The following is a 12,868-nucleotide window of genomic DNA, read 5'->3' on the forward strand; positions in this document are numbered from 1 at the left end:
CTGGTGCCACCCGATGCGGCGAAGCCCAAACTGGAAGCTGAATTGCACTTCATGATTAGGGTCGAGACTGCGGAATAAAAAATGAGCCAAGGTGGCTTCGGGGTAGCCCCGGGGCGTGTGTTTAAGGCCGTGGAGAATGATGGGCAACGCGGCGCTGTTTCTATATACTTAAGGCCTCTATTGGGAGCAGTATGAACGTGCTTCTTTTATACTGAACTTTTCTTTTCTTTTTTTTGCTCAGTATCACTTCTTCAGAACCATGGGGGTCTCAAGTAGTTTCTAGGATATAGCGCACAAGGCATGATTGGGCTTAAATATCAGTACCACTGCAGTGTATTGGTTGAGAGCTGATATTGCTGACATATAACAGTAATCCAGCAAATCAGTCTGGCCTCAAATGGATGTCACGGGAAGACCGAGCCGTGTTTGACCCTATGCCACATTTACTGTTCTGTCCGGTGATGGATAGGATTTGTCAAAATACTCAAGTGGAATGGGCTTCCATGGTGATAGCTGTAGGAGAAACGGGGCTCTGTGTCTCTCTCTCTTTCTCACCTTTTCTCTCTCTCTCCCTCTGTAGGAGATTCTGGGTGGACCCAGCGCTGCAGAGGAGAGATACGACTCTGAGTTTTTCAAAAAGTTCCGCAATCAAAATATTATTCTGTCAGCGAGAACCTACGCCAGGGTAATCCCTTGTTCCTTTGTTCTCCACGTCTAACTAGTGTGCGTGTGACTCCTGGAGTGTGGAATGAATTCACCATTTTATACTCATGTGTTTGTGTGTGTGTGTGTGTGTGTGTGTGTGGGAGAGGGAACGCTTGCTATGTGCTGTTTCATAATATGAGGGTAAATTATTTTAGAATTTGAGACTGGATGTTTGAAATCTGGTTATTTCACTGCCTAAAAAAGCCTATTAGCAATGGCAACAGTTGCTATGGTGAATAATGAGCCATACCTCTGTGCCATAAGTGGACCTGTAGTCGTCATTGATATTTCTCCCTCTCTCTGTCTCTCAGGAGAGTAACGTGCAGGCTCTAGACATCCTCTTCACCTACCATGGTGCTGAGTTGCTCCAGCATCGGCTCACTATCCTATGCAATTTCCCAGAAACCACCTCTCCCCACGAGTACACAATACTTCTGCCTGAGGCCTGGTAAGAGCCACCCTCCCCTTAGTGCTTAGCCCACCCCCCGCCGCCACTGTGACCTGCTCATGTGACTCTACGTACAACTTTGAAGGATGAACTTTACCTGGACAGTAAACTGTTGCAGTACCTAAGGGTCAAGCTGACAGTGGATTTCGTCAGCCCATCCCTGAGCAAGCATTAATGGAAGTACACAAACTTTCCGCAGTGGCCCCGTCAGCAGTTCGTCTTAATTAACGGGAACGGCCACAAGCCAAACGGAAACAGAGTAATCTTTCTTCCACTGAGCGATTAGGGCACACAGCTTTATGCTTTTACGTAACAAATTACCTCAAAACACAAATTTTTTTTTTTTTCCTTTTCTAGGTAAAATGCACACTATGCATTTACATTATTTATAGCTTTTTTTCAGGTGTGTAATTGGCACACTGTCTCTGGCAAAAATGATCACGGTCTGTGCACAGGGTCGTGCTGCTGTCACCTGTTACCTCATCTGCGTAATGGGCCAATGGGGAGGGGGTAGGCGGAGTCAAGAGAGCAGCAGGGCGGAGTCAAGAGAGCGATGGGGGAGGGGTATAGGAGGAGAGAGGCGGGTGAGCGAACGAGTCACACCGATGACTTTGCTGGCTGTATGAACTGATCCATCACACAAGCACCTTTCATGCATCCCCTGTGGGAGATGCCTCCACCTTTGTGTTTTATAGCCGTATCAGCAGGCATGTGCGCACAGTTATTGTTTGTCTCTCTTAAAAAAAAAAACAAAAAAAAAAACCCCACCAAATTTGTTTTTATGCCTCTTTACTGTCAACACAGCCACTGTAGCATTTGTGTCCATATAAAACACCTGCCCAGTTTCAGCCTTTCTGCCAGCTGCCTCGGGGCAAATTGCTTTGTTGTTTGAGTTCTCACTGCGCACGAGATCACCTAAAAGATGTGCCTTCTATGAGAAGCACAGCCATGTTGGCGCTACCAGCCTGCCCCATTCCGAGCCACGACCCGGGGAGCCGAAGGTCGAACACAAACCCAGGAAGAGCAGTGTGGGTAGGTGGAGGGTGCGGAGTGTTTGTTTGGAGGACGTTAAAAGGAGAGAGGATCTAGTGCTGGGAAGCCTGCTGTGGCATCAAGTCTCCGACTGCCTGCGTGCTGTGGCCAGGGGTTCGAACCCCAGGTGAAAAGAATGGGGGCCTGTCGCTCTTCCTGTCTGTGCTTGCGGCGTGAACCGCCCGCGTTTTGTTTTTTTTTGTTTGTTTTTTTTTTGTTTGTTTTGTCTGTCCCAGCTCCTTTGACTTGGATGCTGGAAGACGCACATAATTTCCTGTTGTGAATTTCCGTTCAAACAGCATCGGAGGCAACCCAACAGGGTGGAGGGCTCAGCGGGGCGGAGGTAACCGCGGACCCACCCCTGAAATACGACTGTAGAAGCAGGCGAGACGCTGTTAACCGCAGGCTGTGAGGATTTAGGAGACAGGCTCAGCGCGTGTGTGTGTGTGTGTGTGTGTGTGTGTGTGTGTGTGTGTGTGTGTGTGTGTGTGTGTGTGTGTGTGTGTGTGTGTGTGTGTGTGTGTGTGTGTGTGTGTGTGTGTGTGTGTGTGTGTGTGTGTGTGTGTGTGTGGGAAAAACAAAAAGACCCCCCTCCCCGCCCGTCTCAATAATGAGGGTGGCGGAAGATTTAGTGTGTCAGGCATGCTGAGTGCAGAGGCTTGCCCCTCTCTCCTGCCCTCGCCTCCTCTCTCCAGCTCTGTGGCGGTCAGCCGCCTATGCGGTGAGCATTCATCATGGCTCAACAGCTGGGGGCCCGTTTCCTGTCTCTCCCAGTCCCTGAGGGAGCCCAGCCGTGTGGATGTAGCTTTGCCAGGCAGCCTGCCCGCCTCCTGCCATCCGCCAGCCTGCGTTCTACAGAAATGGAGACATAAGTCTGACGAATGCAGTTTCTGACTTTCATAGTCACCAAGCATTTGAACCAGTAAAACCTTTTTTTTTTTTTTTTTTAATGAGATTTTAGTTTTTGTCCTGGGAAAGAATGCACACTCTGACTAACACAGCCCGTTAATAGACTTGAGTTCAAATAGAGTTTGAATTTGCATGCTAAAAAGATGAGATTGCAACGTGGTGTTTGCCGTTGACTCTTAACTCACTCTGGGACGATGTGGGTATTGTTTTCTCAAATGAAGGTTGTGGTCATCTGGGTGACTCTGCTGGAGAGGTCAGTCTCTGCTAGCGGTGTTAACACTGGTTACCGTGTGTGTGCGCGCTCGCTCATCTTCTTTTCCTCCTACTCCCATTCTCCACCCACCCCTCTACCCCTCAGTCTCTCTGGACTAGGCCAAGCTTGAGTAGATTATAGGAAACATGACCAGAATAATTCAACCGTATTGGATATATATATGTGTGTGTGAGAGAGAGAATGTGATGGTGTTTGTGCTCGCATGCCTGTCCATACTGGAGTGTAGACTTTCCCCTCCAGCTTGGAAGAGGAAAGAGATTGCTTTCATGTAATTAAGTCAGCTAATCAATGAACACCATCTTTGTGGCCTGCATAAAAATGAACCGCCTCCCTTATCTCAGTATAAATCTTTTTTTCGTCTTAAAATCATTGTACCGTGCTAGATTACCCAAGGAGATTAGCATGCATTCTAGAGGAGTCATGTTTTTTATTCATTTGAAGGTTTGAGGTTTGGTCAGTCTATACTGAACATGAGAAGCTGATTATTGTGTGTTTTTGAATAGTGTACTATTGAGTTGAGCTGTAAGAGAAGCAGCCTACAGGAAGACTGCTTAATACCCACCCAGATTGCATCATTTTGACCTAAATTCTAGGTGCCAGCTCTTAGCTGTGATGTTTTCTTACAGGCTGGATACAATTTTGATATGTATGCAGTGTTGGAGGTAACACAATACATATTACTTATAATAATTTTGAATAACAAAGTATAATGCTTTTGCTTTTTACAAATTGTATAATATTGTGGTTGTCAAATGACACTTTACTCTCGAACTTCATTGCTCGTGTAATTAATACATTTTTAATACTTTAAGAATTTATGAACAGTGAGGACAATTCAGTTTAACTATTTAAATTTTAATTAAGAATTTCCCTGCACCAGTAGGGATGCTGCAGGCACCCCTAACATCCCTATATTGTGTTGTTTCTTACTAACATTTTATTGTGATCAACTGATGAGTTTTAGAAGCGAATACTGTGTCATTATGACGTTACAGTAAAAGGCTGTTTAAAAAAAACCCATTTCAGTACCAATAAAATGGCATAATTTGTTCTCTTGTTATTAATGTAATAGAATTAGTTGTTTATTATTTAAGTAATATATGAAACCTTTCCAGCACTGTGTTTTAAGTCAACAGTAACAAAAAAAAGAAAAAAGTAGTTTTGTGATACCTCAGCTAAAATGGAAAAGGTCTTCTCATGCACAGTGTGCTCTCATGATAAATATCGTTAATGGCAAAATCTAGGAAAATGCTGAAGTGATGTTTAGGTCGTATCAGCGATGGGGCTAGAGAGCTGGGTGTCGTAGAGCAACTGAAGTGACCAAGTGGCTCTGGGCTGTGTGAGCAGGTGATGTGTTTGTGCTGCTCACAGTGCTATAAGGGACACTCCAGAACAAATGGGAAGGTCTTGCTTTCACACCTTAATAAAAAGTCACAAGAAATCAATTGTGTGTGTGTGTGTGTGTGTGTGGTTGACCAACGGTAGTAAAAAACCAGTAGAAAATAAAAAAAAAGTTATCCAACTCTGGCTGGCTCCCTTGTTGGCTTCTCTTGCATTTCCTCCCCCTCTTTCCACTCTCTCTCTCTCCATCTACTTTTCAGACAGAAGTCGTTTTAGTAATCCCAGTTGTGTTTTTCTCAATTTTCAAACTAAATATGAGATTCATTTTTGAACCAGATTCCTAATGACTGGGGCAAATTATTGTGTTTTTTAAAATTTTTTTAGCAGCTGCAAAATGAGTGCTGCCAGTTTCTCTTGGATGGCCATCAGTATTTTTCTGTACAGCACACATCCTGTTCTGTTCACTAAGCAGTTGCGCATATTCGCTAAAGGTTTTCAAGAACTTTACATGCTGTGAAATTGGCATCAGTCTTTTCTCCTCTTACCTCACATTTCATTCTTACATTTGACTTTTGTTTTCTCTCTCTCTCTCTCTCTCTCATATGATCTATGTTTTCTTCTGTCTCTCGGCAATGATGTGTACAGAATTTCTGCATCAAGCTAGGAAACTAACATCATCCAGACCAAGAAATGTAGGGAGTTTTTAAGTTCTAGGCTCATATCCCTCTTCCTACTCATTTCGGCTTAATGGAGGCCAAGGTGGCCTTCCACATAGCTGTGTGTCTAAGAAAATATCTCGCGGCAATTTTCGCTACACCGCAGGACGTCATTCAGTGTGACCTCAGTGTGACCTCAGTGTGACCGTTCCATCACTCCTGCCTCCAGGTTGGAACAGCCCGAAGGACCCGGCAAGCTCAGGCGGGCCTGAGAACTGATTTCGGAGTGGCTGTTAATCATACCGGCTTGTTGCCAAACCATAGACTTCCCTTGGAGAAATGGCTGAGCTTTGAGATGGCAGGAGCGCAGCTTGATGGTGCAGCGGGTGGTGCCATACAGACAGGTGGACCTATTGGCATGGGTAGTTGCAACCGGACTTTCCAGCCATCTAGTTTCTGCTGGCTCTCTCCTGTCCCCCAGCCTGCGACAAATGCACTTGACTCCAGCCAGGTGAGGGTGGGTCAGCGAGAGCAGGGGACCTCGGGGTATTTGGGGACGTGATTCGCCCCACACTGTGTCCTGAGGGAGCCATGGGTTTCCCAAACCCAATTTCTCATCTTGGAGAAGCATTTGGCCTGTAAGGCACGGAGCGTTATTGACGGGGCAGTGGCGATGTGTGCGCCACACAGCTCAGTCTGCTGTGGGCACGCGGTATGGATTCAGTCGGAGATGTTGAGTCTTTTTTTGGCATTCTTAACTGCACCATAGTAGGCTGATGCTGAGTGGTGCTTTATTGAATGTTCTGTTGCAAAATTTGTCATAGGTTTGGTGTTTTTTCCAAGGTCGTTTGTACCTTGAAATTGTGCTCAAAAGTTTTATTTATTTATTTTATTCTTGTTGTCGTGTGTGCGTGTGTCTGTATATATGATTGTCAAAAAGGGAATTTCAGAAATCTGATCCAATTTGCGTGTTGGGCGTATGAATATTTCAGTGTCCTTCCCATGTGCAGGTTATCAAGTGGAGACCTCAGTATATTGACTGGTGTCGAAGGTGGAGGGTGGTGGTGTGGTGTGAAGAGCAGCTTAGCTCCTGAATTGCTGTGCTTTTCATCATTTGTGACTCCTCCATGCATGCTGAGCTCTTCCTGAGCCACCACGCCGGCCAGGCTGTTTCTGAGCTGCCGAGCGGGTTGCCATTACGATTTGGGCAGCTCATTGAGTATGTCAATCAGTATGCCTAGACTCACTTAAATCTACCTTTTTTGTCAATTCCTGTCTGTCTCCATGTGTGTCTGTAGTAAGGATGAGAGGGCACACCTGGTCTTTATTCCATGGGAGGAGAAGAGGCACAGAGACCTGGACTGGTGCGAGCACCCGCAGTGCAGGTAGGGGAGACTGATCTCTTGTTCACTGACATCCTCCATCTTTAAAGTGGCAGACACGAGCTCATGCGCAGTCACCGATTGTGTGCACCGGTATGGCGTGCAGGGCGGTGTTGGAACTGTGCATGGGTGAGGACCATCAGTTTTTGTACGAAGAAGGTTCGGGGCTGGAACGTTTCTGCACAGTCAGCCCTTCCATTCCACTCCTCACTGACTGGTACCTGACCAGAGCGCAGGAGATTGAACACAACTCCCATCAGGTATGGCAGGCGCGCACGCACACACACACACACACACATACCACATAATCATAGTAATCACTGACTAGTACTTCAGCTAAGGCTCAGACACAAACAAATATAAATTAAACAAATAAATAAAATATTGAGCCTTTCCTTTTGAGTCTACAATCAAAAGGAAATAAACCAATGAAACTATGAAATATAAAATGACTATAGGCCAGGTTAAACCAGTAAATCTTTAATCTGGATTAAAAACATATGTCCTGGAGCACTTTTTTAGACTGTAGAAACTCTGTAGGAACCCAACCAGACCTAAAAGAACAAGGCACTAATTGAGCACTGGACCTTTTGTTGCCCACACCACATGTTCTTAAAACCCTCAGGTGCCGTCACACCTGAGAAATCATTACTGCTTCTAATGTACTAACAGAGCCCGATACTCAGGAGTGCCTTTGCGAGGTCCTTATCTGATCTTAAGCTCCTCCCTGGCTTGTGCTTGGATGTACACGTGGGAGGTCCTTATCTGATCTTAAGCTCCTCCCTGGCTTGTGCTTGGATGTACACGTGGGAGGTCCTTATCTGATCTTAAGCTCCTCCCTGGCTTGTGCTTGGATGTACACGTGGGAGGTCCTTATCTGATCTTAAGCTCCTCCCTGGCTTGTGCTTGGATGTACACGTGGGAGGTCCTTATCTGATCTTAAGCTCCTCCCTGGCTTGCTGCTCAGAGAACAGATGCTAATGAGGAATGAGGTGATTAGCATTGGCCCATGGGAAGGAGCTGGATAAAGGAGTTCTCCTAATCCCATTTTCTCTCTCTTGCTCTTTCTTTACCTCTCTCCCACACTCATTTCTTTTTCTGCCCTTCCTGTGTTTGTTGCTTCCGGTTTCCTTCCCCTCTCTCTCTCTCTCCTCAATGGTTTCACGCTTTGAGGGTGAAGGAATGGCAGGCGGCTGCTGCTGAGATTGCATTGTGGCGCGACCTCGACCGCAGCCAACAGCGGAGAGTAGAGCTGTCGATGGGTTGTAATTAAAAGGTGTTTCTCTCTCTCTCTCAACTCTGAGCCCTGACAGCAGAAAGCCCCTTTGTGTGAGATCAGATCAATACATCTCCATTTGCCTCTACTCTAATTATCAATGGGTGTGTGTGTGTTTGTTCTGTTGCAGGTTGCCTATATCTGCTGGGTTGCTAATGTATATATTTGTTCTGGGAGGGAGGTCCTGTATTGACCATCACAGTGTGCTGTTAATGTCTGTAAGAATAGCTTCATTGTGAGGGATTTGACTTTGCTCCAGTGCCCGAGGCTTCCTCCCTCTATCAGGCAGAAGAGCAACAGCTATTTCCACTTTCCAGACGCGCGCACACATGCGCTATTGATTGGCTGCGATCGCTTTCTGTCAACAGGTGGAGTGATATTTATTCGTGCATTGTGATGTGAAACACAGGGCATTGATTGGTTGTTCAAGAAGGTGGATTTTTAAGATGGTCAGCCTTGTCTTTGGTCACTTTGTTTGAAGACTTTTTTTTTTTCTTTCTTTCTTTCTTTCTTTCTTTCTTTTGCAGTCTTACTTTGCCTCAGTGTGTTTTAGATATGAGCTTCTGGTTAGATGACAGCTTTGTATTTTTCATGTGTGCGTGATTGGTGGGAATTTATTCAGACAGGGATTGGCTCCGTGTTGTCATGTGGTGTCTCATTGGTATGCCTGCTGACTGGCCTTTCCTGATTGACTGTAGGAGTTTGTTTACCTTTGTTTGTTGTTGTTGGGGTGTGTGTGTGTGTAGGTGGACTGCGCCCTGTCACTGGTGCGTCTGGGAAAAGAAAGAGGGATCCCTGGGCTGGAGCTGCTGTGCGATGACCTGGTTACCATGGAGACACTGGTGTATGAGACATCATGTGACCTGAGCCTGAGTCTGAGGGAGCTGCAGCAGCTCAGGGACATCGACAAGCTCCGCCTCCTCATGAAGAATGTATGCAGGCACTTCCTCTCTGTATCCATCTGGGCCTGTTTTAGTCCATCACCTGTTCTCAGTGGCTGTTCCTCATACTACTCCTCTTTCGTTTTCTGTAAACTTCTTACTCACACAAACGCAAAATATCTTTGTTTTAGTGCAGTCTTTGCTCTCACAGTTCCTCAAGATGCAAACACAGTTTCATTTCAGCAAGTGTCAAAAGTGTGCAGAGGGGGTGTCTTGGAAGAGGAAGTACTTGAAAGGTCATTAAGTCTGAAGTCTGTATGTGGCTGGCGTGTTCAGATTTAATATATTCATTAAAAATTATTAAAAGCTACTTTGCTCACTTTAAAGGAGTCTTCCCATTTCTATGGGAACATTGTGCAGCGTAATGCTTCCTGATACCAATTTTAGAGCTCACAGACAACCTCTCACCACTTGTACTGAGGTTAATGCTCCCAAAAACCTGGTTATTGCTTTAACAAACCTGGTTTGCATAAATATCCCTTTCATCAGAAACACTTCTAAATTGCACTTCCTTTTAGTGCAAATTTAGGTGTAGTACAACCCACACTATAATTTCCCCTAGATTATCACATGTGTGTCTCTCTCTCTCTCTCTCTCTCTCTCTCTCTCTCTCTGTGTGTCAGTCAAGCGCAGAGCGCTACGTGAAGAACATGTTCCAGTGGGCGGTGCCGTTCCTGCACCGCTGTGAGAGGCAGAGGGAGGGCTCCGCCTCCGCCCTCCTCGCCCAGTATCTGGTGTCCCTCGCCAAGGACGACCTCACCGTCCCGCTCAAAATCTTCCAGCATTCCAAACCAAGCGTGAGTGGCGCGCTGCGTCTAGTCCACGCGCGCACGCAAGCGTGTATACACACACAGACCGGTGTGCAACACACACACGCACGTGCACGCATGCAACACAGGGGGCTTTTGCTTTGAAATTGAAAGAGTACGAGTCTGCAGCCAGCTTCCCTATGGAATCATTTAGCTTTGGCAACACACTCAGGCAGTTGTGCTGTGTAGAACACACACACTCACACACACACACACACACACACACACACACACACACAGAGAGAGTTAGGCAGTACACACACACCTCACACAGCCCAAATAAATTTATGGGCTGTTCGCCCTCACTGGCTATCACCAATTTCCCTCAAAGAAAATTTGTTGGAGGGAGTGTGTGTGTTTGTCTTGTTCAGTATGGCAGAGTAGTAGGCTGCTTGAAAGCACTTGATTTAAATAAAGTATCTTTCTCGCTGCCATCCTTTCCAAAAATGCCCTAACAGGCAAACATTTAAGGTTTAAATTAAGAATTTTACAGGCAGATTTGTTAGACTTTGTGTCTTTTTAGTATGCATAATTAATGCTACACAACTTCACAAATGTTACACAGTTAATGCTGCCTATGTGTTTAAATAACTCTGTGTGTGAGATACCGGCTAAGAATTACGAGGTTTATTTAGTGAGTCCAAAAACCCTTTTTGTTTTGTTTTTTTTGTGGTTGTCCCTGCAGTTTTGTCTGTACCATCTAAATTTTAAACTGTATTATAAAATATTGTGTTGTATTTAAATGCTAAAACTTGAATTTATTCTACTTGTCAAATTAAGCACTGGATTGCAAAAACTCCCAAAATGGCAGATGTTGGTCTTGTTTGAGCATTTTGGAATTAATATAAGAATGGTGGGACCTATGAGAGATTTTTGGAGGGTGTCCTGTTAATACCCCCCTCAGAGAGCCTGTGTGGGGCTGGACCATGCCTCTTCATTAGCTGCCATTGCTGAGAGGTGTTCAATCATTCAATCTGTTCTGAATCAGTGGAGGTAATTCTGTGTCTCTGGTGGGAGGCAGATGATGTATAGGGGAAAATGTGATTTTGGTGGGGGGGGGTGTTGATGATGGTAATAATGATAAAGATCTGTCTGTGTGTTGTGTACTCATGCTTGCATGCCTGTAGTGTCAGCAGATGATCATTAGCGACCCAGACCAGCTCATGTCTGTGGCTCTGGAGTGTATCTACAGCTGTGACCGAGACAACCAGCTCGCACTCTGCTACGACCTTCTGGAGTGCCTTCCTCAGAGAGGATATGGGTTCGTACACACACACACACACACACACACACACACACACACACACACAAGCAAGCGCATTCTGTTTGGGCCAATGAGCCTATGGATATGGTGTGTGTGTACTTCACTGGAGGCTTTCTCTATGTGAGTAAAGGATTATCTCTGCATGCTCCTGTCTCTGCTCAGAGAGAAACTCTCCAGACCTTATTAGAGCATCTTAGTAAAACTGGTTTCTCTCCCCCCGCATTTAATTTCCATTAAAAATGAATGAGAATGAGAATAATCATAGGAACACTTCAGAAATAAAACGCGCAATATATTCAACAGAAAACCGCAACAACAGGATTTGTAGATGTTCCAGATATTGAAATAGCGGATTAAATCTTCCACATTTTTACCCAGGCAGTCTGGTCAACTATTTAAAAAAAAAAAAAAAAAAAAAAAAAAAAAAAATCCTTGCTGTAAAGCAGGATCCAGTGTTGGACAGGGTTCTTTCATTTTGGAGCCCCTTGCTGAAGCCGTGGCGGTGTGAACCCCAGACTGGTGCGATGGGCAGTGCTGCATGTCCACAGTCTGGAGGGCCTGGTGCTGGTGGGTGTGTCCAGCAACTCTGTTGCACCTTACAACCCGCAGGCCATCTCGTGCTTGGGGTCACCCAACACAGACCTGGCCATGGGCCTGCATGCTTGTCACTTCAGAGCACGTGCCTTTAGGCCACGTCCTCGGGTGACCGTTTGGATGGCAATGAAGGCTGTCCCGACTCTTGGGGATTGTTAATGGCGTTTGAAAACGAAGAACATCTGCTCTGCCGCTTATTAAAATGGACCGATAGGCCTTGCGCATGCATTGCCTTAGTGCCGTGTCGGAATGGGTGCTTGCAGCAGATGAGGCGTGTGGTTTGGGACACAGCCCTTGACCGAGGCACAGTGCGGCAGTACGTTGGTCTGCTGACTACCAGGCCGCCAGCCTCCTGGTCTGGAACCTCCCTTTCTGCACTTCTGAAGTGCACTTAAAGTTGAAAGGGCTGCCTGTCAAGTTTGTACTTGTTGGTGATGATCTTTATGCATTTCTCTCTCTCTCTCTCCTCTCAGGCCACAGACAGGGACCACAAAAGCCTTACATGACCAGGTGGACTCCCTGGAGAAGCATCTCAGGTAGAGGTCAAGGCTGGGGGTGGGGGGGCCCTCACTACAGTGAGGTCACCAAGCCAGAACCTGAACTTGGCCCCGTTTCAGCGGAACCCCTGCCAGAAGAAGAATCTTGTGTATGCACCTTTATGTGCTGCAGTTATCTTCCACGTGTGTGTGTGTGTGTGTGTGTGTGTTGCATCAAAGGCCTTCCAAAATCCGTCTCCAAAAGCCGTACAAACCACATCGCTGATAATTGACGCCATTGCCGGAAGGCCAAATTACATGCGGTGTGTTGATGCGGATCTGTGCTGGAGGGTGTGTGCGTGTATGTTTCAGTTGGAGGCAGGGTGATGTAAACAACCAGACCCTCCTCACAGACTTTTACACGGATTAGAATCCTGACTAGAATCCTGCTTTCACTTTTTTTTTTTTTTTTTTTTTTTCTTTACGTTGCTGTCAGTCCTTCCACCTGTTAAATCTCAGCCCCCATCGCCAAACACACATTACACATCCATCTATGGCTTCCTCCCCCACCCACTCTGCACCTCCGGTTTGCCTGGTAACAGCCAGGCTGACTGTGTTGCACGTGCTGATCGCACTTACATCCTCTCGCAGCTTGTGTGGGTTTTTTTTTCCCCACTGCCACTGTCTGGGGAGTGAAGACACAGGGCCAGAAGACTCATGAAGACACATGACCAGATGGAGAGAGTGAAGGACAACATCTG

The 12,868-nt window shown here is 46.1% G+C and overlaps 1 protein-coding gene across 4 annotated transcripts in view; it reads left to right on the plus strand.

The window, feature by feature from the left end:
- nbas (NBAS subunit of NRZ tethering complex) overlaps nucleotides 1-12,868 on the plus strand; it is a 120,087-nt gene that overhangs the window by 29,390 nt on the left and 77,829 nt on the right. For all 4 annotated transcript variants that reach the window (XM_035528768.2, XM_035528767.2, XM_035528769.2 and 1 more), the window contains 8 exons: nucleotides 581-685; nucleotides 1,017-1,153; nucleotides 6,664-6,750; nucleotides 6,854-7,007; nucleotides 8,770-8,955; nucleotides 9,588-9,761; nucleotides 10,901-11,034; nucleotides 12,105-12,167. In XM_035528768.2, coding sequence (XP_035384661.2) covers nucleotides 581-685; nucleotides 1,017-1,153; nucleotides 6,664-6,750; nucleotides 6,854-7,007; nucleotides 8,770-8,955; nucleotides 9,588-9,761; nucleotides 10,901-11,034; nucleotides 12,105-12,167 — 1,040 coding nt within the window. The remainder of the gene's footprint in view (nucleotides 1-580; nucleotides 686-1,016; nucleotides 1,154-6,663; nucleotides 6,751-6,853; nucleotides 7,008-8,769; nucleotides 8,956-9,587; nucleotides 9,762-10,900; nucleotides 11,035-12,104; nucleotides 12,168-12,868) is intronic.

Source organism: Electrophorus electricus, chromosome 2 (genome assembly GCF_041902795.1).
Source record: "Electrophorus electricus isolate QZ-2024a chromosome 2, ASM4190279v1, whole genome shotgun sequence".
Taxonomy (NCBI): domain Eukaryota; kingdom Metazoa; phylum Chordata; class Actinopteri; order Gymnotiformes; family Gymnotidae; genus Electrophorus; species Electrophorus electricus.